This window comes from Etheostoma cragini, chromosome 17 (assembly GCF_013103735.1).
Source record: "Etheostoma cragini isolate CJK2018 chromosome 17, CSU_Ecrag_1.0, whole genome shotgun sequence".
NCBI classification, from domain to species: Eukaryota; Metazoa; Chordata; class Actinopteri; order Perciformes; family Percidae; genus Etheostoma; species Etheostoma cragini.
Genome location: NC_048423.1, coordinates 20,932,395 through 20,958,161, shown reverse-complemented (window position 1 = coordinate 20,958,161; position 25,767 = coordinate 20,932,395). Strand labels below are relative to the sequence as shown.

Sequence of the window (25,767 nt, the reverse complement as noted above, 5' to 3'; positions counted from 1 at the left end):
GAAGGAACACTGCATTTCATAAAAAGAACATTATACCAACAGTAAAATATGGTGGTGGTAGTGTGATGGTCTGGGGCTCTCTGGCTGCTTCAGGACCTGGAAGACTTGCCGTGATAAAAGGAACTATGAATTCTGCTGTCTACCAAGAGATCCTGAAGGAAAATGTCCGACCATCTGTTCGTGTACTCAAGCTGAAACAAACTTGGGTTCTGCAGCAGGACAATGATCCTAAACACACAAGCAAGTCCACCACCGAATGGCTGAAGACAAACAAAATGAAGACTTTGGAGTGGCCTAGCCAAAGTCCTGACCTGAAACCCATTGAGATGTTGTGGTATGACCTTAAAAAGGCCGTTGCTGCTAAGGGTGGCCCAACCAGTTATTAGGTTTAGGGGGCAATCACTTTTTCACACAGGGCCATGATGGTTTGGATTTTTTTTCACCTTTAATAATAAACACCTTTTATTTACAAATTGCATTTTGTGTTTACTTGTGTTGTCCTTGACTATTGTTTAAATTGGTTTGATGTTCCGAAACACTTAAGTGTGACAAACATGCAAAGGAACAGGAAATGAGGAAGGGGGCAAACACTTTTTCACACCACTGTACACACACACAAACTTTCTTTAAACGCACGCACCCTACTACCATGAGTTCAAAATGAATCAATGAAAAACTAATGTAACTGATTACTGCTTTGGCGGTACAACATGTATTTGTTGCTGATGTTTTTTTACAGTCTTTAACCTATTTATACTGACCAAAATTATAAACTCAACACTTTTGTGTCAGTTAAACTCAAAGATCTAAGACTTTTTTTTCTTTGTACACAAAAGACTTATTTCTCTCAAATGTTGTTCAAAAATCTGAGAAAATCCATCCACCTCACATTGGTGACATATCAAGATGCTCAATAGACAGCATGATTATTGCACAGATGTGCCTTAGGCTGGCCACAATAAAAGGCCATTCTAAAATATGCAGTTTTACTGTATTGGTGGGAGTCCAGGGGGTTTTGTCACACCAGTCAGAATCTGGTGTGACTACCATTTGCCTCACGCAGTGCAACACATCTCCTTCGCATAGTTCATCAGGTTGTTGATTGTGCCTGTGAAATATTGGTCCATTTCTCTTCATTGGCTGTGCGAAGTAGCTAGATATTGCCGAGCCGGAGCATCCCAAACATGTTCACTGGGTGCCATGTCAGTTGAGTATGCTGGCCATGCAAGAACTGTGATGTTTTCAGCTTCCAGGAATTGTGTACAGATCCTCTCAACATGGGGTTGTGCATTATCATGCTGCAACATGAGTTGATGTTTGTGAATGAATGACAACAATGGACCTCAGTATCTTGACACGGCATCTCTGTGCATTCAAAATGCCATCAATAAAATGCACCTGTGTTTGTTATCCATAACATATGCGTGCCCATACTACAACCCCACCGCCACCATGGGCCAATCGATCCACTCCTTTGACTATCACACAACGCCATACATGCTGTCTGCCATCTGCCCGCACAGTGAAAACCGGGATTCATCCATCAAGAGAACACCTCTCCAAATGCCAGACGCCATTGAATGTGAGGATTTGACCATCTAAAAGTGCACATTTTAGAGTGACCTTTTATTGTGGCCAGCCTAAGGCACACCTGGGTAAAAAATCATGTTGTCCAATTAGCATCTTGGTATGCCACACCTGTGAGGTCCATGGATTATCTCGGCAAAAGAGAAGTGCTCACAGACAGATTTGTGAACAATTATTGAGAGAAATAAGCCTTTTGTGTACATAGAAAAAGTCTTAGATCTTTTAGTTCAGCCCATGAAATTTCGGTCAAAAACAAAAGTTTTATGTTTATAATTTTGTTCAGTGTATGATTTAGTTTAGTATCATTAACAGGAGATATTTGTGTTAATGAATGATCCTCAAATGTTTTAATGAAAGTATGGATTAGGGATGTGGATGCTTGTGCAACTGTGAAGGGTGAAGGGTAAAGGGCCATTCACATCAAGAACAAGTTGACAGCCAATCTTAATCCATCTAAATTTACAATATGACATTGCAGATGACAGGAAACATTTATAAAGGATTTGCTTTTTCTCCTCTTTACTGTCTGTGTATTTTCACCATCTTTTGTATTTTTTTTTTAAATTAGTATTTTGAAAGTATTTCTCATGTGAGAGTGAATCTTGTGTCTTTGATGGTATTATCATACTGTTGAGGATGTGTTGGTGTTTTTGATTCCGGTGCTCTGCAAATATCTGACACACATCCGCCTGCTCTCATCACTGGCTCTCTGTGTTGGCGCCACAGAGGTTCCTGGGGTACTGCTGGAAGACAATTACCTTATATTTTTAGGTTAATTAAATGTACCCGAATTCGAGAAATATGTAGAATATTAATTATAAAAAAAATAGGATAGAGTATAAAAAATAAAGGAACATATACATGTACATATACAAGGAAAAATACAGGAAAGATTGTACAAACGTGTACCACAACTTTAATATGTATAAAGATGTAAGTAAAACCTATGTTTCCAATTTGAACTTAGAGTGGTATTGTGATGAATATGCTTCTTATCAAACACGTAGTGGTGAAGTGTTAAAAAGTCGTACTACCTGTGATAGGAAGTTATTTTGTTAGATCTTTTAGTTCACTCTCTGAAAGAAAGCAAATAAGTGTATTTACCAAAATAATTAAAATATATAAAAAATATTGATGTACTGCCTTAAAATACCAGGCTTAAATTTTACTGGCAATTACAATAGTAGTTACTGAAAACATGGACACTAAACCCCAGTATTATGTTTCATCTTTTTTAGGAAGTTGGATGATATATTTACTAAATGCAAACATGTTAGTGCTGCTAGTAGAGGGAGCCCAGCAGTGGGGTGGGACTATTTGTTGTCTCTGTGGTATTATAAGCCGGATATGGTAAATTTAATGGTTGTATTCTTTTGTTGCTAGGCAGCAGAGGGCGTGGCATTCATTGGCCCCGACACCCATGCTATAATGGCAATGGGGGATAAAATTGAGAGCAAGCTGATTGCTAAGGCTGCAAACGTCAACACTATCCCAGGTTATGATGGAGTCGTCAAGGTACAGGCACACATACAGTACACAGCAATACATGTATCTAACAAGAAGAGAGTACAGTAGAGGAATGTTCCCTTTATGGGCCACGCTCCCTATTCATTTATTTTAAATCAGTTTATGTTTTACAGACAATAACAGGCAAGACCAAAATCAACAATAGTCCTGTATCAACAATAAGAATTTGTCATTTAACTTGGGCACAAAACATTTTTAACAAAACAAGAAATTATATCACATACAAATAATTTTCAAGATGGGGTTGTACAAGATCATTTTGGTTCACCTCTAGGATCAATTAGCCCCCAGACAAACAATTAATTTGTATGTTTAACAATACACACCAGTTCAAAGCATGGATGAGACAATTACTGCATAGTTGTCAGTAATGCCTTGGTTCCTCATCAGTAACCATAAACCCTTCTCTGTGTCAGACTGCTGAGGAAGCTGTGAAGATCGCACAAGACATTGGTAAGTCGTGTGAATGTATGAGTGTGTGTGTGTGTGTGTGTTTGTTCCCACTTAGCTCTTCTATTGCAGAAAGGTTGTACGTACCCTTGTAAGGGACATTTATGTCAGGCAATTAACTGTTGTAGTATTGTCATAATTATTCAGAAATATACTAATTACTATCATAAAGAGGTTTGGTTTATTTTATACAGTTTTTAGATAATTGGGTTGAATGGGTTTATTCTAATTTAAAAAAAGCAAAAAAAAGTTGGGCAAGTACTACGACTACCTTAGGAAGCCTAGTGGAGGCACATTCTAATGCTAGGTGTGAACTCACGTACTGAGAGCTGTCCACTTCTGATCGGATCACCCAGGATGCATTTCAATGCCAAGTCTGAACAGGGTCTTTGTGTTGTTGCTAGGCTACCCTGTGATGATCAAAGCATCTGCAGGAGGAGGAGGGAAAGGAATGAGGATTGCTTGGAATGCTGAGGAGACGAGGTATTGTATTCCTTTGTTTCTGTCACACCCTCAATGTACACTATCTAACTATCTACTCTTTTTTTTAACAATTTTATTAATGAAGACAATCAGACATTTCTGCTTAAGCAATAAGTAGAGGACTTAATTTGCATCTACAAATACTGTATTTGCTACTTAAATGACTTAAACTGCTATATCTTAGATACTACTGCAAAACATTGTATTGCAAATACATTAACAGTGAGGAAAATAAGTATTTGAACACCCTGCTATTTTGCAAGTTCTCCCACTTAGAAATCATGGAGGGGTCTGAAATTGTCATCGTAGGTGCATGTCCACTGTGAGAGAAATAATCTAAGAGAAGAAATCCCAAAATCGCAATGTATAATTTTTTTTACTATTTATTTTTATGATACAGTTGCAAATAAGTATTTGAACACCTGAGAAAATCAATGTTAATATTTGGTACAGTAGCCTTTGTTTGCAAAGTGATTTACCTTGGTTGTAGTGTTTTTAGCAAGTGACAAAATCCCTCATTTTAAATAAAGTTGATGAACGCAGGTCTTTGCACATGAAGTAGGCAATGGCTTGAGTTATTTTCTTCGCTCACTCTGAATTTGGAGGTAGCTTTGTCAAGCTAAGTGTGTCCAGTGTTGGTTGGTTTTTCGGCGGAGCTGGTTTAGCATTAGCTTCACCGTTCTCAGCTAACACTAACTCTGGATTGTGGCGTGTGAGATGAGCCCTCATGTTGGTGGTATTCCCTGAGTATTTTATTTGCGCACCACACTCCTTGCAAATCCCATGTATCATATCCATCTCAGTTGTCCCTTCCTTGTTAAAAAATCCGAAAAAGTTAAAAACACTTGATTTTTTTTTTTTCCCTTGTAATATAGGCTATCCTTTAACATTTATTAAAGCTTGTCAGCGTGTTGTCTTGTCCGATTTGCTCATTATGTGTGGAGAAAATAGACCAGTTGCTGCAGATGGACGAGTCGATCGTCTCAACAGCCCAACTGATTAACATGCAAGGGGGTAAGCCTGCCTCCACGATGCGTAGCTCCTATAGGCGCCATTTTAATGCTACTTAGCTCCCGCCCAGTGTTAGCATTCCATTGACTGCCATTCATTTTGACTGCAAATAACTAAAGCGTTATAAGACTCTATTTGTCCATTTTTTATTTCTAAATAAAGACGACAATGTATAAAAGGCTCCATTAGTATCTCACGTTATGGCTCTGTAGCAGACATTTTTGTAAAAAGAGGCTTATGATTGTGTCATAACCACGCAACTTCCTGTCACATAGAGGAATTACTGAACAAATGTAAATGTAAATGTGCTGTATTTATATAGCGCTTTTCCAGTCTTAACAACTGCTCAAAGCGCTTTTACGTCTACAGGAAACATTCACCATTCACACACATTCATACACTGTGGCCGGGGCTGCCGTACAAGGTGCCACCTGCTCATCCGATAAACATTCACACACATTCATACTCCGATGCGCAGCACCGGGGGCAACTTGGGGTTCAGTGTCTTGCCCAAGGACACTTCGACAATGACTGTAGGGGCAGGGATTGAACCACCAACCTTCCGATTGGCAAGCAACCGCTCTACCACTGAGCCACAGCCGCCCCAATCAGTAACAGTACAGGATAAGCTCGCAGGGAGTTTTACTAATGGTAACTAGGATTTTAGTAAGCAATAATTAGCCTGTGCCTATGTTATCTCTTTACATATACCATCTTTGAAAGATATGGAATTATTGAGATTTCTCTTGGCACAAGACAAGTTGCTCATGTCATATCTACGTCTTCAAGCTCAGTTGGAGACGTAGTTTCCGGTGAGGGCTGAGTAATGCTCACGGCGTCGCATTGTCCATTTCTTATACTATGTTAACATGGGCACCAATGGGAAGCCATAGTCTATACAGTCTTAAGCGGGATTTATGGTATAGCGGAGGCTCCACACAGCTTTTGCCATAGCCTACGTAAGTGGCCTGAAGTTCATACTTGTGCATTGGTGTCTGCGTTGATCTCTTTAAGAGAATAGCAAGGCCGGTATGTGTGTGTATGGGGAGTGTGTGGTAGAGCAAATGAGAGAGTGACGGCGAGTATTGACTCTCAGGCATAGTGGGATAAAACAAAGTGTCTTTGACCACGGTGGGAAATCTGTAGCTGGAAAAGTAAACCCTCTCCTTGATTTCAACTCAATTTCTTTTATAGTATAAATTCATAAAAAGAGTAATCTTAAGACGTGTTGCAGTGTAGGTCTAGACAACTCAATAATGCAAGGACCCAACAATTCTAGTAATTCCCACAAGAGCAAGCATTTAGTGCGACATTGGTGACGGAAAAACTCCCTTTTAAGGAGAAACCTTGGACAGACTCTTTCAAGTTAATGTCTGATGGTGCTGGTCAGGCTAGAACTCTCCCCTGCCAGGCTAGGCAGACACTGCGACTCCTCACTCCTTAACTATAAGCTTTGTTAAAGAGGAGAGTTTTAAGTTTACTTATAAATGTGGAGGCGGTGTCTGCCTCCCTAACCCAGACTGGAAGCTGATTCAACTGTAGAGGAGCCCATCTGCTATATTTTGTAGAAGTAGCTTAGTATCACTGCTGTTTGCGATTGTGTATTTTAAATTACATATTTGTCAGTTGGGTCCACGCCAGAGTGAACACTACTGATTAAAAGCTTAATGAACCATTAGTTGTATATGTTAACCCCACTAGATGGTGCTCTTGGATTGAAGCAAAAGGCTCAAGAAACAATAATTCTGTGAATTTTCAACCCTTTTTTAAACAGAGAGATCAAAAGTTTAACATCTAGCACTCCCGCCAGTAAAACAAATTAGAACAGTCATCAAAAGGTGTAGAAAGGAAAAAGAGAAAATGATAGCAGAGGTGCTATTGGGGATCATCTTGTCCTGAGCCATTGATAAGATTGATGTTTGTACTTTCATGTCTGATGCAATTTGTGTCTACATGTGTACTGTTACAGGGAAGGTTTCCGGTTCTCGTCCCAGGAGGCAGCATCCAGCTTTGGAGATGACAGGCTGCTCATTGAGAAGTTTATAGACAACCCCAGACACATTGAGATACAGGTACTGTTTAAGAAACATGCACACATAGGGTGATGTCATTTAGTATTGACAATTTGAATGTGACCAGGACATATTTTATAAAAACATATAATGGGAAGTGTATGGGAGCAATGTTGAAATCTGAACACATTAATAATGATACCAATAGCGCCTCCATGTGGTCAGTCTTCTGTCTAATATCACATGAACTTTGAGGCGTGACAAAACATTTTATTAATACCTCAACCAGGAAGCTTAGGTTTTCGCCTCAGTTTGTCAGTTTGTTCGTTTCTTTGTCAGCAGGAAAACTACTGGCTAGATTTTCATGAAACTTGGTGGGTGTATTATGGGCCTAGGAAAAAACTAATTGTTGCTGTAGCAACAGCTTACAGGAGGGAGCAGCAGCTTGCAGATTAGGATTTAGGATAGATCGTAGGATTTCCCAAACTAAATAAATACCGCATATATAAACACAAAGCTGCATTGCTAGCTGAATTGTGTTGTAAAACAACAAAGTTTAAAGATTGTTTGCTACAATGTCGGCAAATGACCAATTCATAGATGCATCATAATTCTCACTAGACTGATTCGATGCAGATAAGTTAATAATTATATACATATTTTTTTTTTTTTTATTTATTTTTTTTTAAATGTGTTGATTTTTATTCCAAGGTTACTGTCTCCAGACTAGTACAAATCAGAAAACAGAGAGACTGAAAGGGGATAGGATAATGAACAAGGCAAGTTAAAGGCAAGAGTGCAGAAAAAAACACAAATCATTAAATTTTGTATACATACACATGATCTAATAATAAAAAATAATACATAAAATAATTAGGCAAAACCCATATAGGCTGTTCATCTACCTTATTACATTACATCTGACCGCCTCATGTTTCACGTTCTAAGAAGCCAATTGTCCATCTTTAAACATGACTGAGCCTCTGACACTGTGAGAAGGTGACTTTCACAAGCATGTTTAAGAATGACTATCCAATAAAAACCTCAGTTGACTAAATTTCATTAAAACTTGTGTGTGACAAATAAATGTCAAAATGTAAGCTTTGTCAAGATGCTTTGTCAGATTTATAGGGTATTTTTTTTTTAAATCACGCATTTAAATGTACATAAAAAAATTGTTTCATTGAGATGCATTGCAATCGGTTTAGAATCGAATCTTTGGCCTCTGATTTGGAATGGAATTGTGAGGAGCAGAGAGATTCCCACCCCTGTTTAACCCAGGGCCATATCACTGACTTACGGGTACAGTTGAATTTTAAATGAACTCTTAGAATATTTACATGAAAAAAATGGCAGAGTAATATTTTTACTGATGAGTAAGGTGTGCTCACACTTAGGCTCAAATGGCTCTGGGTGTGCTATCACTCTGATTTGAGCAATTTTCAAATATCTAGTTGACCAATCATATTACCCGGTCAGAAACTGTTTGTCTTGTAGGTGCTGGCCGATAAACATGGGAATGCTCTGTGGCTGAATGAGAGGGAATGCTCCATCCAGAGGAGGAACCAGAAGGTGGTGGAAGAAGCTCCCAGGTTAGTGAGAAATTGCTTCTTCTCTTTCTCCGCATTTTAAATTAACGTGGGCCAGAAGGTCAGAAATGCTATGAAATCTTGTAGTTTCCTAGAACAGCTTAGGCAATATCGTAGATACCTATAATGTTGCAGCTTTTTTAGTTGATGTAGTGCTCTTGAGTCATTAAGAATACAATAAACTATGAGAACAGTTGGTTTCATTCTTATTTGCTCTTTCACATAATTTACTCAGTTTCATTGTTAATATGGTTGGAAATATTATTTCTAGAACTTTCAATAGATTAAAAATTTAAAAATCCTGATTAATTAGAACAATAATAATAATTTGTTTTATTAGTCCCCAATGGGGAAATTACTGCACTACACTCTGTTTACACACATTTGTTAGTACTCACACACAGGCCTAAAATACACACACATGCTCACATGATGATCACATGATATAATTAACTTGCAATTAATCACAAATTGATTGCACATTTTTAGTTTTTGTAAATGTACTTTAAAAGGGATATTTTTCAAGTGGTATTTGAGTGTCTACATGCTCTGGTGGTAACCCAATCACATTGACAATACATGAACATAGCTGCATTACAATCAAATGCATGTAAAATACTACTGGCTTGCCACCAATATATGTGATGAGTAACCGGAAATATTCCAGCAGCAATATTACCTTAAATTGAAAAGAAATGATAACATCGGCAACGAAGATTACAGCTTTCCCTGGCGTAAACATGAAGTTAGCTGTATACTGTAACGGAGTATAGCAGAACTTTCTATTGAGGTAAATCAACAATAAAAGCTTCTAAACTAAAAACTACACAATCTAATTTGTTGCACCAGGAATATTATCCAAAATGGGGAGAAATTAACAAAATTAGCAACCAAAATGACAGGTTAATCTCAAAACCCTACACACGTCCAACACTCTGCAACAATAGGGATGGAGATTATTACATTTGTGGGTTATTTGTATGTATCAAAAAAAAGGTTTGGGGAATGTCAAGCTGTGTAATTTGTTTTTATCAGGCTTCTAATTTGTTATGGTTGTTGCTGGTTGCATTGTACTAATCTCTTTTGTACTGCCCTCTATCTCTGCATGAAAATAAAGTGTTTGTAAAAGAAAAGACTCCCAGTTTGCACCACTGAGGTAAGTCTGAGTGTCTAATGTTATGTCCTCTTCAGTACTTTCCTGGACCCAGTGACAAGGCGGGCGATGGGTGAGCAGGCGGTGCAGCTGGCCAAGGCTGTGCAGTACTCCTCTGCTGGCACTGTGGAGTTCCTTGTGGATTCTCAAAAGAACTTCTACTTCCTGGAGATGAACACACGACTACAGGTCAGTGTAGGACTGCTTGTGTGTCTGTTTGTGGGTGTAGATTTGTTTAACAGTTGGGTTTACATTCCCTTTTTCCTTATTATTATTATTATTGTTGTTATTCTTTAAGCCTTTATTTGCACTTAGAAAGATCTGTTGAGTAATGAGTAGTATTTTTCCACAACTTTTCATATGTCGTATGTCCTTCTTTTCTGCCGGATGTCCAACCTTAAACTCTGGTGGATTTCTGAGGACTTTGGTTAACTGCTCCTCAGATCTCTGCAATTTAAATCCAGACAGCTGGCTAGACTATCTGTCCAATTTGAGGTTTCTGGTGCTCAACTAAACCAACTTTTGAACGTACAAGTTCCACTAAAACAAGTTCCTTCCCAAGTCTATTTTGCGGCGGCCCATGACGACCCTTGACGATTGTTATTGGTTTAAAGCCATGCCAATAAACCAAAATGTTAATTTTATTGGACTGTTGTGAATTACTTTTAATGTAAAGCAAGTCAGTTTATTTACTTACATCCTGATGCCAAAAGACATTTCATAATGTACTCTCTGTATAGTACTCATATTTTGTTTTTTATACAGAGAGTTATTTTTTTTATACAGAAGTTGATAATAGTGAGACAAATTATGTTTTTACTGAGCTTTAAACCACATCTCACGGTCTTCATCAGTTCATGGAGTTTGACAAAGCAATCGTTGAACCTCTCCATGATAACTGAAAAAATACCATCTGCAGATAAAGACCCTAAGATGTGTCTGAAATATCTGGAAAAGAGCCAGTAAGTGTTGAGAACTCCACTAGTTTGCTTTCAGAAACTGTATCTGTTTAACTTTGACCCTAGGTGGAGCATCCAATTACAGAGTGTATTACTGGCCTGGACCTGGTGGAGCAAATGATCAGGGTTGCCAAAGGTTACCAACTCCAGCACAAACAGGAAGATATCCCAATTAATGGTTGGGCTATTGAGAGTCGCGTCTACGCTGAGGTGTGTGAGGGTGTGTTATAGTGTTATAGTGTGTGTGTGTGGCTCTGTTTGACAATATTACAATTATTAAATTAGTTATTAGCTGCGAAGACTCATTCTGAAGGTAAGGATTGTATGGAGTGACAAGGCAGCACATAAAAATCCTAGACCCACTGATAACAATGATCACACCATGCACACATAGAAACATGTTGCAAAGATATAAAAGGGAGAGGGTGGGGGGGTTAAGCCAATTAAGTAATCTTAAATTAAAGTATTTACATTTTAAACATGTAAACCTTTATTGCATGTAACATTACAGTGTTATAGGTGTGAGTGAAACCTGAAGAGTTTCCATTTGTCCATCTATTTCTCTGTTCTGTTAGGATCCTTACAAGTCTTTTGGTCTTCCTTCCATTGGACGGCTGTCTAAATACCAAGAGCCACTCAACCTCAGAAATGTAAGTGTGTGTTTGAGATATGAGTCTTAAAGCTTCAGGAGGCAAGACGTTTTTTAAACTTACAACATCAACCTACATATTAGATCTTCAACAGAGAAGAGCATTCAGCCCTCTCTCAGATATAATACTGCGGTTTGTAGTTTGACCTGATTTCTTTCTTTTTAAATTAAATTTTTCTCACACACAATCCACTTAGTTTGCTTGAGTGACTGGTAAGTTTTCTATATGAACATTTTCTCTGTCTGCTCCCTGCTCAGGTCCGTGTAGACAGCGGAATCCAGGAGGGAAGTGACATCAGCATCTACTATGATCCCATGATCTCTAAGGTCAGTGATATAGTTTTGGAAACAGTGGGGTGTTTATCTTTACAAACGGATGGTTACATGAAGTTCCAACGAATTCCGCCATTCCACAAAGGTTTGTTGTTCTGCAATAATTTCCTGTGGTGTACATTGCAGTTGGTTACCTATGGAGCTACGCGAGCTGAAGCCCTTGACAGGATGGAGGAAGCTCTGGATAACTATGTAATCAGAGGTAGACCAACAGATTTTCACAGTGATTGTCAGCTTATTACACTCGGTTGCTTTTTAAATGGATATTATCTTATTTTTCTTTCTGTTATGACGTTTGATAATCTTCTCTCCAGGTGTAACCCACAACATTCCCCTCCTTCGGGAAATCATCACACACCCCCGCTTTATCGCTGGTGACATTAGCACCAACTTCCTGCCCGAGGTTTACCCTGATGGCTTTAAGGGTCATCAGCTGGACATAGACACACGCAGGGAGCTCTTGGCCTCAGCAGCAGCCCTCTACATCACTGCTCAGATCCGTTCACAGAAGGTCCTGGGTGACCTGAGGTGAGGACACCAGCAAAATGTTGACGGTGCTAAAAGGGCTTAGTTTGCTACACACTGGCCCTACCGTTATACATTTCCTGAAAAATGCAGTGAATTCATAGAGCCTCACCACATTATCAACATAGTAAACAATAAATAAACAAACCACATATCAACAAACTAAAATGTTAGTTAAAAAACTGACAGTTGAGCATGTAAGGCTTAATAGTTTTTGCATGGTGTCTGGTACTTTTGCAGGGCTCCACTCACACTTGCATTTATTGTTTACAGCTATTTATGTAAATAAAATCAAGAGCAGAGCAATTTATTTTAAGAAATAACAACACGTCATTTATTTATTTTTTAACAATAATCATACAGAGCAAGCTGATCTAGAGATTACTAAGACATTCTGAGGCATAGCAAGTAAGGTTGGGGTTTCATATCATTTTACCCAATCTGAATCCAGTTAGTGAGTCTTATTTCAGTACTGAATGTGCTAGTGAATGAGCACATTGAGCACTGTTCTAATTCCTAATTTATCCGTTTAGGTAAGCGTTTAACTTTTGTAGCGACTAACGTAAATAGCTACAAGTCAAGACTCAGCTGAAAGTCTGAAGGGGAGAGTAGACAAACCGTTTTGAGTGGATGCCAAATACTGTTCAGAACCTCTACCTATAACCTAAAGATAAGATTGATTGAGTGTGTGTATGTGGGTGTGGCAGGGTGTCTTCCAGTCCTCTGGAATGTAGCCGCTGGGAGCTGTGTGCGCAGCTGGAAGACGGAAGCCATTCTGTGGGGGTTACCAAATCAGGAAATGTTTATACTGTGAGTATTTCATGTGCATCTATGAACAAATGAAATATATCAATATCTATGGGCATTCCTGAAGCATTATGTCCTGCTTTATTGAAAAAATAAAATAAATTGAAAGCTGCAAGCAGCAATGAAAGGGCCCTTGCCTCCTTGCAGGTCGGGGGTACTGGCAGACACAACTCTTTGCGGCAGTGCATTTGCGTTCAATTTCAATTCAATTTTATTTATAGTATCAATTCATAACAAGCGTTATCTCGAGACACTTTACAGATAGAGTAGGTCTAGACAACACTCCAGAATTTACAAGGACCCAACAGTTCTAGTAGTTTCCCCCAGAGCGAGCAACAGTGCGACAGTGGCGAGGAAAAACTTCCTTTTAGGCAGAAACCTCGGACAGACCCAGGCTCTTGGTAGGCGGGTTAAAATATAGAGTGGCAGGACGTGTAGCGGGACCATGGCAACAGCTGCAAACAGGATTTTGGAGCCTCCCTGTTCCAAGGAAACACGCGGGGCAAAAAACAACATAAGGACTCCGGGAATGACTCCCCAGAGCTAGGTTAGTAACAAGTATTTCTGAGACATGGTTGCATACAAATGGAAAGATAGAAAGATAGAGGAGAGAGGAACTCGGTGTGTAAAAGGAAGTCCCCCAGATGTCTAAAACTATTACAACATAACTAAGAGAGAATAGACAGATATTTATTGATCCCCAAAAATGGGAAATTACGTAAAGTAAAGTAAAGTAATGGGAAGTTAAAGCAGCACAATAGCGCAATAATAATAATAAAATGTAAGACTATAAGAAGAAATATTTAAATATATACAGGATGGGAAAATGAATGTGCAACTGCTTAAGTGATATGCTAAATGTATGCTAAAATGTAAATGAACCAATTGTGCAGGTTGCCCTTATTGCAATATTGTGGTGTCTCAGAGTCTCCTCTAGCACCCAGGGATGACGTGTTGAAGAGTTTTATTACCTGTGTTAGGAATGATTTCCTGTAGCGGTCCGTGCAGCATTTAAACTGTCGGAACCTCTTAGAGAAGCTGCTCCTCTGTTGGACCAATGTGGGGTGGAGAGGGTGGTCAGGGTTATCCATGATAGATAACAGTTTGTTCAGTGACCTCCTCTCCACCACAGCTCCAAAAGTGTCCTGTTTGCAGCCGATCATGGAGCCAGCCTTCCGGGTCAGTTTGTTCAGTCTGTTTGTGTCGCTGGCTCCGATGCTGCTGCCCCATTAGATATCGGAGGAGAATAGAGCGCTGGCCACAACAGACTGGTAGAAGATCTCCAACATCCTGCTGCACACACTGAAGGATCTCAGCTTCCTCAGGAAATAGAGTCTGCTCATCCCCTTCTTGTAAACAGCAGTGCTCTTGACCTTCCAGTTCAGCCTGCTGTCAATGTTGACACCCGGGTATCTGTAGTCCTCCACCATGTCCACGTCACTTCCCAGTATGCAAAGGGGCTGCGGAGCCGTTCCCTTCCTCCTGAAGTCAAACACAATCTCTCTGGTCTTATCCACGTTCAGCAGCAGGTGATTCTTACCAGACCACTCCACAAAGTCATCCACCAGTGTCCTGTACTCTCCGTCCTGTCCATCCCTTATACACCCAACAACTGTATGAGCGACTGTATGTATTTTAAAATTCTGCGTTTTTCTCAAAAAGTTGAGAGCATGATGCCTTCTATTCCTAGATCTAGATAAGTTTACCAGTAATTATCTGAGCTAACAACATGATCACTGTCACTAGATAGAAAGAAAACTTTGACTTTCACTCGGTGCTATTCACTGACAGTAAAAAAAAAAAAGTCACTATTGTATGCATTGGCACTGCTGTGTTGCTAAATGATAGCAACTCACCAGGAGACTTCCCCAACTCTTGGCAATTCCTCATTCCTTATCCCTCTCACGTCTGGCAGGTTCTAAATTATACGGCAGCTTGCCTTTCTACCTCTTCATCATCCAAGTCAGTTGCCATAGCTCTAGTAGGGGCGGCTGTGGCTCAGTGGTAGAGCGGTTCCCCGCCCCTGCAGTCATTGTCGAAGTGTCCTTGGGCAAGACACTGAACCCCGAGTTGCCCCCGGTGCTGCGCATCGGAGTGTGAATGTGTGTGCATGTTTATCTGATGAGCAGGTGGCACCTTGTACGGCAGCCCCGGCCACAGTGTATGAATGTGTGTGAATGGTGAATGTTTCCTGTAGATGTAAAAGCGCTTTGAGCAGTCGTTAAGACTGGAAAAGCGCTATATAAATACAGTACATTTACATTTACATTTACATTTAGTACTAGGCTGAGGCTACTCTCCCCAACCGATCACCGAATGGATTTAAAAAACCTGCTAATACCAAAAATGACGAGTTAAAGTGGCCTTTAACAATATTTGGAGACATTTATAAAAATGATATAAGTATCTTGAATGTTTTTTTTTTTTTTACTCAGTGGTGATTAACCTACAACACAGCCTTTTAACGGTTCACACGTTATGAAAGGGGTGTGGTCTGTTTACATGGGTGTGGCTAGAGTATACGGGGTGGCTCACTGTCACTTGTAGACCACACATTTTTCAATTTTCATGTAAACTAGAATAACTTTTGCCAAGATGCAACGATTCCTGTTTCAACAGCCATCTACAGGAAGTTGGTCCTCTATAACTTGCACATTGTTTTAGATATCAAAATTCTTTTAATAGCTTTTTGTCACGAGGATCCATTGAGTCTATATCCAAGTTTTCGTGCAGATTGGACTCACGGTTCAAAAGGAGTAGGACAGTAGGTTTCTCATATGATGTGGGTAATAAAGAAAAAAAACAGCCATCTTATGGTCGATTCACTCAAGATTTGGCATGGATGCTCAATCCCCTATTTGGAATGACTGTGTCATGTTTGGTGGCAATCGGAATAAATCTTGGCCAGATAAGCAAATTCCTTTTTCAATAGCCCCCGACAGGAAGTTGATTCTCTATAACTTGCATATTTTTTTCAAAATTCTTCAAATGACGTTTTGTCATGAGTACCTAGATACTACCTGCCTTCCGGTTGGGTGGCGCTAATGAAGGTAAATGGGAAATATATCCGCAACAATTAGATCAATGTACGTATCCAGCCTGGTGAAGATCGGAGTAACTATGTCCAAGTTAAGGCCTTCCATGCATTAAGGGGCTCTAAGGAGACCCAGATTATTCAATTGTCTGACATGTGTGCAACTTCTGTTAGTTTTCCAGCAGGCTAAGACCCTCAAAAGTGAGAGAGACGGTGCAGAATAATAATCCTTATGAAAACAATAGGTTCCTTGAACTTTAGTGCTCGGGCCCTAATAATCTTCAAAGCTGTGATGTTAATTCATGTATGTGCACAGTTATTAAGACAATATGATAACAACTGTTGTCAAAACTCAAGCTCACATTCCAGAGGAAAAAAATGGACATCAGTCAGCAGGGAACAATGTAACTATAGTCCCTGTGTAGACACAACAGGAGGGCACTGTTTCTTGGTAATGGGTTTGAGCTATTGCAGCCATTAGGGCATTTACAGAATAACATAATAATCTGTGTCTCTCTCTGTAGGTGGAGGTGGATGGAGGAAAGGTGGAAGTAAGTGGACAGTGGAACCTGGCCTCCCCACTGCTACCACTTACCATCAACGGCACACACAGGACGCTACAGGTAACACACACACACACACACACACACACACACACACACACACACACACACTTCATTTAAGTGTAACATTAACATGATCACGTGTGCCACATTAACCAATCAATGAGTTTCATTGTCACATAAAAAACAAAAATCCCTACAGTTCAAATTCCAGTAAAATGTAATCCCATTGAAGATTCAGTAGCTGTAAAACCAGCTGGGGCTCTGTTATGTATCAATGCAATATTGAGGGAAGCTGATGCAGGAAGGGGCCTTACAGAAGAATATTTATAGCGAGCTAATCACTTACAGCACTCTTCTAGGAAAGCTGTATTTTATTAATAGTTGCAATTGTTTTTTGTGTGTAATCTTTATATTAGAACATACAGTGAGGAAAATTAGTATTTGAACGCCCTGCTATTTTGCAAGTTCTCCCACTTAGAAGTCATGGTGGGGTCTTAAATTGTCATTGTAGTTGCATGTCCACTGTGAGAGAAATAATCTAAACAAAAAAATTGTGAAATTACAATGTATGATTTTTTTTTAAACTACTTATTTGTATGATACAGCTGCAAATACACAAGGCAACAGATTTTGACCCACTCATCCACACAGATCTTCTTAGATCAGTCAGGTTTCTGGGCTGTCGCTAAGAAACACAGAGTTTGAGCTCCCCCCAAAGATTCTCTATTGGCTTTAGGTCTGGAGACTGGCTAGTCCAAGCCAGAACCTTGATATGCTTCTTACAGAGCCACTCCTTGGTTATCATGGCTGTGTGCTTTGGGTAATTGTCATGTTGGAAGACCCATCCTCGACCCATCTTCAATGCTCTAACTGGGGGAAGGAGGTTGTTCACCAAAATCTCGCAATACATGCCCCCGGTCATCCTCTCCTTAATACAGTGCAGTCGCCCTGTCCCATGTGCAGAAAAACACCACCAAAGCATGATGCTACCACCCCCATGCTTTACAGAAGGGATGGTGTTCTTCGGATCATCATTCTTCTTCCTCCAAACACGGTTAGTGGAATGATGACCAAAATGTTCTATTTTGGTCTTATCTGACCACATGACTTTCACCCATGACTCCTCTGGATCATCCAAATGGTCATTGGCAAACTTAAGACAGGTCTTGACATGTGCTGGTTTTAGCAGGGGAACCTTCCGTCCCATGCATGATTTCAAACCATGACATTTTAGTGTATTACCAACAGGAACCTTGGAAACGGTGGTCCCACCTCTTTTCAGGTCATTGACCAGCTCCTCCTGTGTAGTTCTGGGTTGATTTTTCACCTTTCTTAGGATCATTGAGACCCCACAAGGTGAGATCTTGACAGTCATGTTTAGTTTCTTCCATTTTCTAATGATTGCTCCAACAGTGGACCTTTTTTCACCAAGCTGCTTGGCAATTTCCCCGTAGCCCTTTCTAGCCTTGTGGAGGTGTACAATTTTGTCTCTAGTGTCTTTGGACAGCTCTTTGGTCTTGGCCATGTTAGTAGTTGGATTCTTACTGATTGTAGGGTGTGGACAGGTGTCTTTATGCAGCTACCGACCTCAAACAGGTGCAGTCTAGTTTAGGATAATAAATGGAGTGGAGGTGGACATTTTGAAGGCAGACTAACCGGTATTTGAGGGTCACAATTGTAGCTAATAGACAGGTGTTCAAATACTTATTTGCAGCTGTATCATACAAATAAATTGTTAAAAAATCATACATTGTGATTTCTGGATTTTTTTTTTTTTTTTTTTAGATTATGTCTCTCACAGTGGACATGCACCTACGATGACAATTTCAGACCCCTCCATGATTTCTAAGTGGGAGAACTTGCAAAATAGCAGGGTGTTCAAGTACTTATTTTCCTCACCGCTACCATACAAAATCATTTGTTTATAAGCAATAGTATTGTTATGGATGGGTCCAGAAGCCCAGCAGGCCAATTAAATGAGACCATAGTGTTGAAAGGCACTTCATGAGTTCTATTTATTGGTACTATTTAACGTTTTGGTGAATTTATTATCATGCTACAGCATCTTCTCTCACACAGCTTTCTGTGTCGAGGCTGAGCTCCTTCAACTACGCTCGTTACCAGGCCTGTCATTAGGAATCATGAAAAGGGGGGGGAAAACCTTCCAAAATAGGCCCTTCATCCAATTCAGCACCATCTGCAGTCTTGTCTAGGGCTTGGCTATTGGGCACAGCATTTTTTTACTGCCAAAATATTTAACCCTCACTGTCAAGCTCTAGGTTAAATAGGTATACCCAAATTAGGGGATTTGTTTCTTGGAGCCATAGTCCATAGTGGTGAAAAAGAGCAATCTGGGAAAAGATAAAGGGAATGATGGGCGTAATTGCTTCTAGGCCTCTACATGTAACTAGATGTTATTTATTTATTTATTTATTTATTTATTTATTTAAAATGTGTTAGGTGTAGTGTCAGACATTACTCAATAGTGCAGCACACCTGGTCATTGTAGCTCCACTCTTATCTTTTTTACCTCACAGAAAAAACACAGATAAAAAAAAAAAAAAAAAATCACCAGTGTTTAAAAAGTTCTTTAGGCTACCGATCTAAGGCAGATGATATTTTGTCTTTTGTTTTAGTGTCTGTCCAGAGATGCTTCTGGAAGGATTCTCTTGCAGTACCTTGGCACATCGGTAAGGTTGCACGCCTGCACAGAATTATAATCAAATAATCACATACAGGTACATTTAATCACACACGCTGCTGTCTCAAGACCTCATGCAATGCAAGCAAGCTATAGGGCGGAGGTTAATGTTAGCTCCCACACAGAGAAGGACTGTGGTAATTTTATCTAAACCAGTGACATTAAAGGATGTGTAAGTGAAGAGAATGTTGGCAAGTGTGGTTAAGTAAATGTACCATAATTTAAAAAGATTTGTAAGTAAATGTTGACAAATATGTGCTTCAACTGAGATGACCACAAAAGACCTGTAAACAGACTTTGCTGTGGTAATATGGTAGTTTCCCCACCTGTCTTTCCTGTTGATCATACTGCAGTACAAGACGCATGTTGCTTGTTTCTTATACTGTTGTTTTTCTTTAGTTTAAGGTTCGCGTTCTGTCTAAGTTGGCTGCAGAGTTTAACTCCTACATGCCAGAAAAAGTTCCAGAAGACACCAGCAGCATCCTGCGTTCACCGATGCCAGGCACAGTGGTGGCTGTGTCTGTCAAGCCTGGAGATCCGGTAACACATCTCAATATGTAGAGGTTTAAAAAATACCTGATTTCACTGTCTGGGTCACATAATCCTCTTAACTGTTACAGAAGGGACTCAAAAAACTGATATTCCTAGTTGCAGACTAATATATAGCTATAATATAATAATCGACATCAGGGGCGGGCAGTTAACATTCCTAAGGGTCCACATGAGAAACCGGGACTGTTGTGGAGGGCCAATAGGCTAAACTCAATTCTGAGCAGTATTAATTTTATCTCTTTTTAAAAAGCAGTACATTATAAGGTCTTTGATAAGCTATGACTGGTAAGGGCACAAATGTTATGATTAGGACATGAAAAAAATGATTCAGACATGGTACAAGTGCAATTATGTCACTATTTAATCAACATCCATGAATGCAATTGAGACCATAATGTGCATGTACTTTGCCGTTTTTCAAAGAACAACATTCAAATAACTTTACAAAGTGCTATTACTACTTTGTTTGTAGTCTAACTACAGAATTAGCATTTTTACACTTTTTTCTTAGAACATGAAAAAGTGAAGCAACCATAGTACTTAATGCTAACATTATGTCATTATTTTGCATTTCATGTTCAAATACGCCCTTTCCTTGCAGTTTAGTGTTAAGTTCATTCATTAGTGCAGTCACATCAACGGCAAACGCAAGATTAGCCATCCAGTTTACATCTGAGACCTCTGTGATGTCTTTTTCTTGTGGTATCCCAGGCTGAGCCACCTGACAGTTGTGTAGTAGCCCAGGCTGAGCCACCTGACAGTTGTGTAGTAGCCCAGGCTGAGCCACCTGACAGTGTGTGGTAGCCAAGGCTGAGCCACCTGACAGCGTGTGGTAGCACAGGCCGAGCCCCCTGACAGCTGTGTGGTAGCTTATGTCCCCATGATCAGTTTCATGCTCCTCCAAAAGTGACACAAACTTCCTGTGATTTAATGCTCTTGCCCTGATGAAGTTACAACTTTAATAACATGGTGTGGAGATTGCAGCAAGATGCAGGAGACAATTTCTCATGTTGAGCATATGAATGCGTGGCCCGTTTTATTTTACAGGAAAAAAACATATAAACCGAATAAGGCGCTGAGCCTAATGCCAATCCCATAACGTCCCATGTCATCACGCATTCCCAACATTTAAAGGGGCCGTGCTCCCCATACAGTTAAAATTACCTGCAGGGACTAAGGGCAGTAAATTACATGTCTAATCAAAAGGTGTGTGGAACCACACTTGGCAACATGGTAAAGTATGTATGTCACATTCACTAGCCACGTCCCCCCAGAATTCACCATATCAGAAGAAGAAAAAAACAGTCAACGGGTAGGTGGGCGTATTAACAAGGCCTCATGCAAGGGCGGCATGAGCGGCGGGAGGGATGAAGCGATAGTAACAATTCACCCTGCCAAGGAACTCCTGCAGGGACTTGACAGTAAGTGGGTATGGGAACTGTGCGACCGCCTCCACCTTTGCAGGGAAGGGGGACAGCCCCGTTCTTAGTGACCCTAGGCTCGTTCGAGATGAGCCAGGTATGCGCAGAATCGATCACCGGTGATCGGCGCCCGTTGCCAGCCGAATCGGCTGGAAACTGTCCGACTTTTCCGCAGCTTTTTGTCCCCGCCCCCGCTGCTGCCGCCTGATCTCGTCAACTTTACAGGCGAGGCACAGTTAATCTCGAACGAGCCTACTGTGTCCCAGGAAGTCAATGGTGGAGAGACCAAACTGGCACTTGGCCGCTCAAAACAGCCGCTCAAACAGGGTGCAGAGGTGTGCCAGGTCCTGAGATTTGGATGTGCTCGCCACCCGGATGTCATCCAAGTACACAAAAACAAAAGGCAGGTCCGGCAAAACTGAGTCCATGAGGCGTTGAAAAGACTGAGCTGCGTTTTTAAGTCTGAATGGCATGCGCATGAAATCAAACAGACGGGCGCCAGCCTCCACCAGGTTTAGGGGCGATGTAGAGGGGTTACACCCAAGGGCTGTCGGAACGGTGGACTATACCCGGGTGTTCCTTATTAGCAAACTCCAAGTGGGCTAACTTTAGTGGGCTTAGACGGGCGGACCGGTAGTGGCGATATGGTGTTCCACACCATGCTTCACGGCAGATGCGGAAGGTAGGCTGAGTAAGGGCTGGGAAAACGGCGAGCAGACGGTGGAAGTCATCTGAGACTGAGAGTATGCTAGACAGTCTTACTACACTTAGCAACATGGTGAATTATGTATGTCACATTCACTACAATGGTTCACTTTAAGCACTGACTTATACAAAACCTGCTGGTTTCCAGGGACAGTCCCCGGTTTTGGTGACCTGTCCCCGGCTGGATCTGTCCTCGGAAATGTCCCAGGTTTTCACTGTGACTGACAGATCCAAAATTGGAATGAATGAAAGAAAAAAATTGATCAAACGAATCCGATAGTTGCTCAATACAGCCAGAGCAAGCGCTGCTCAGAAATGTTTTAGAAAGCCGTATTTTACTATGCTAAATTTACTTATTTATATGGTGTCTAGTGGGTTTTGCAAACGCACTTTTATGTTTTAAAAAAGGATCTTAATCTTTAACAGAAAGGTTGTCCTCCTTAGAAATCCTTTCCATAATGTTGTCAGATACTCAATGAGTTGTTGCAGAAACAAGCCTGAAGCAATAAAGCAAAAGCTGTCAGATAAATGTAGTTCAGTAAACATTACAATATTCCCCTCTGAGGTTGTAGTGGAGTACAAGTATGAAGTAGCAGCAGGGGCAATTCTAGGCTCAGACCTTTAGGGGGGGCTCAGCCCCAAATGAGAACAGCTCTAGGTCTTGTGTCTCCGTTTTAAGTTTTATAACAAATAAAAACATGACGTGTTTTGGAGGTATATACGCTCCTGAGCTGAACATTTTTTGATTTGCTTTGCAGCTGAAACACCTCCTTTTTTTTTTTCTCTGGGCATATTAGCACAGCAGAGTTCAGCAAACACTCTTTGATAAACTCCCCTTCAGAAAATGGCTTACTGTATTTGGCAATCTTGTGGGAGATCACAAAGCTGGTCTTGACTGCTGTATCCCTGGATGTCACTTGGTAAGAAAGCCTTGTTGCTTTTGCAGCTTAACTAGCAAAGCTTCAAGTGCCTGCTCTGCTTCAGTCAAGTTGTATTTCTCTGCGTGTTTAGCTAGTATTGTAGTGGCAATTTAAATTATAATCTTTTAACACAGCAATCTATCCTCTGCAAACTAAGAACACAGCTTTACCTTTGACTTCAGTAAATTAAAACTTAGAAGGCCATGTATGATTAAAAACTCGATGTATCAACCTTTCTTTACTTTTTTCATGAGCTGACATTTTTGAGGGATAATAGCTCATTTACATCCATTCTAACGTCTTGTTAGCTTAGATTGCGGCTTTCCAACACATTTTAGTTTTTTTTATTTATGCAGATAACAAACTGCACTAAAATGTGCCTGATAAAGACTTAATGAATAAATGAGGAAATGAAAGACAGCTGTGTCAGAGGGAGAGAAGAAAACCTGCTCCTGACCAGGTTAGGGTCACATGCTCAGTTACCATAGTAACTGACTGTGAGGTTAAGTTACCTCTTCTTCTGAAATGGGCTGGAGTTTCCCCTCTCTCTCAGATTTGATTAATCTACCTTTCTGAAACAGAAAACTCAGTTTCCCTCATCTCAGGGTTAACTAACTTTGACACGGACCCCAGAGGAGAAGAAGCTGCATACGTTCATAACAAAAAAACAAAAAAAAACAAAAAAATGCTAGCTTCAAAATAAAAGCAATGCAGTTGTGTTTCATGCATGAGACATGGTACGTTTATTTACGTTGGATTGCTAACTTCCCATTGACCTCTAGTGGGCCGTACAAAGCCCAGGATTGGAATTGTCCCTTTTGTGTCTCAACGTGCACAAAGCCAGCTTCATAAAGAAATGGTTTTCCCACTTTGGGAATGCAGCAACACTAACCTCAAAGTCTTTTAAAAAGTCTTATGGAAAGCCTGAAACCAGAAAAGTGTTATTACATCCAACTGTGATTTTAGAGCAACCTGTTCAGCTTTAAAGTATGGGTGGTATTTTAAGGTGCCCGCCTACTTCTATGTAGTGCTGCAATACACACCTCCGGTCTTCCGTCCAAACAGGATTAGGTGAGCAGTGGTTGTTTTGTAGTGTAGGTGCCCTGATGAGCTTAAGTTTCAGTTATGTTTTACTGTACTGAGTAACAAAATGAAACATTATAGGGTGGACTCTATAAATGCTACTAAGCCATCCGCCAGCCATGTGTATTCTACGGCACCTTTAATATTTATGTCCTGGTCCTGGTTCTTCTCTTTGCGGACATAATTACATTATTAAAATGTGTGTGTGTCGTTGTAGGTTGCCGAGGGTCAGGAGATCTGTGTGATTGAAGCAATGAAGATGCAGAACAGTTTGACTGCCGTCAAACAAGCAAAGGTAACAACATCTAACGCTGACAGTGGAGCTGTATTATTATATTATTATTATGGGTGTGTTTAGAATATAAAGAAGCAGCACCAGGTCCACAGAATACTGGCTGATGGTGTTTGTCTGGAGCACATTGATAAATAATCATGGAGGTAGATTAGACACATATTTTCTAAACCTAAAAGCCTTTGCTAAGTAATAATAATATTCTGTATAGGTTTTCAAAGTGTTAATGTTTTGGTGTGTGTGTGTGTGTGTGTGTGTGTGTGTGTGTGTGTGTGTGTGTGTGTGTGTGTGTGTGTGTGTGTGTGTGTGTGTGTGTGTCCTCTTGCCCCCCAGGTTAAGAGTGTCCACTGTAAGCCAGGGGAGACAGTGGGCGAGGGAGACCTGCTGGTAGAGCTTGAATAAAACTCTTAAAAAATCTTTTGATATGTAACATCAGCACCAGGATGAGCCTTACTCCCCTCTGAAAAACCACATTGACAAACAGACTGGACAGTAAAAGATGCTTGATTTATCTTGCCAGTGGTCAGTCTCCAGAGTTGCCCCCGGTACAGTTTAGTTTCCCTGATGGTGACTCAGAGCTGAGTACCAGTGTTTTCTCCACGTCAAACTCAATCACGTTGCTTGTTGAGATGCAGCTTTCCTAAAAAACAATTCTTGGAAATGACAAAAAAATATGTTTTTTGACCCCTAAAATGTCTCTTCTTGCAAATAGTTTTGATTTAAATACCAAGGTTTTAAGATATCTACATAGCAAATGTCAGCTGATGCTTCAATAAAAAGGACAAGGAGCTGCTGATAAGTTTTTGAAGTAATTTTTCCGTGATTTGAGCACTATAAAGAGTTCCATTTACCTCCATTGTATTAGAGTGGGGGCATAAATCTCAGAGACGGATGTATTACAACCTTATTGCAGAAAACCCAAACTATGTGCATTGTCCAATACCACACAAGGCAATTAGAAAAAACACCTGTTGTAATTTGGTTGAACTAACATTTTAAAAGACACACTACATACAACCAATAAAGTGCTCCTTCTTTTCCACAAACTGTAACTTTGACTGAAGTGCTGTCTGGCTGAAACCGTTAAAATAAGATGAGATGCCTCAATGTGATTAAAAGATGGTATATGATATGTATGATATGATGCTGATGTGAATGAATGTTAGTTTTAATTACTCTTTAGTTGTGGACTGATATGGAGGACCAGGTCTACCATATTTAAAATAAATACAGAAATAAATAAATGCTCAATAAATAAATAGGCATACAATTAATTGCCTCAAAAAATACAATGAACAATTAAATGTAGGTATAAATTAATTTATACAGTGAGACATAAATGTATACATCTCTTTTAATTAGCTTCTTTATATATTTACCTTTTGTAATAATTACCTTATTTATGGTC

General features: G+C 40.1%; 1 protein-coding gene and 1 long non-coding RNA gene across 2 annotated transcripts in view; one reads left to right on the top strand and one right to left on the bottom strand.

Moving 5' to 3' along the window:
• Nucleotides 1-15,833, bottom strand: part of LOC117960978 — a 19,538-nt gene extending 3,705 nt beyond the window's left edge. Inside the window, exon 1 of the long non-coding RNA XR_004660280.1 lies at nt 15,662-15,833. This is a non-coding gene — a long non-coding RNA (uncharacterized LOC117960978). The remainder of the gene's footprint in view (nt 1-15,661) is intronic.
• Nucleotides 1-25,411, top strand: part of pcca (propionyl-CoA carboxylase subunit alpha) — a 32,159-nt gene extending 6,748 nt beyond the window's left edge. The window contains exons 7-23 of the mRNA XM_034899245.1: nt 2,971-3,102; nt 3,531-3,567; nt 3,969-4,047; nt 7,028-7,130; nt 8,568-8,662; nt 9,851-10,001; nt 10,838-10,981; nt 11,347-11,421; nt 11,679-11,747; nt 11,880-11,955; nt 12,068-12,281; nt 12,986-13,088; nt 16,644-16,742; nt 19,322-19,375; nt 19,786-19,926; nt 24,285-24,362; nt 24,693-25,411. Coding sequence (XP_034755136.1) covers nt 2,971-3,102; nt 3,531-3,567; nt 3,969-4,047; nt 7,028-7,130; nt 8,568-8,662; nt 9,851-10,001; nt 10,838-10,981; nt 11,347-11,421; nt 11,679-11,747; nt 11,880-11,955; nt 12,068-12,281; nt 12,986-13,088; nt 16,644-16,742; nt 19,322-19,375; nt 19,786-19,926; nt 24,285-24,362; nt 24,693-24,761 — 1,719 coding nt within the window. The 3' untranslated portion in view covers nt 24,762-25,411. The remainder of the gene's footprint in view (nt 1-2,970; nt 3,103-3,530; nt 3,568-3,968; nt 4,048-7,027; nt 7,131-8,567; nt 8,663-9,850; nt 10,002-10,837; nt 10,982-11,346; nt 11,422-11,678; nt 11,748-11,879; nt 11,956-12,067; nt 12,282-12,985; nt 13,089-16,643; nt 16,743-19,321; nt 19,376-19,785; nt 19,927-24,284; nt 24,363-24,692) is intronic.
• The last annotated feature ends 356 nt before the right edge of the window (nt 25,412-25,767 follow it).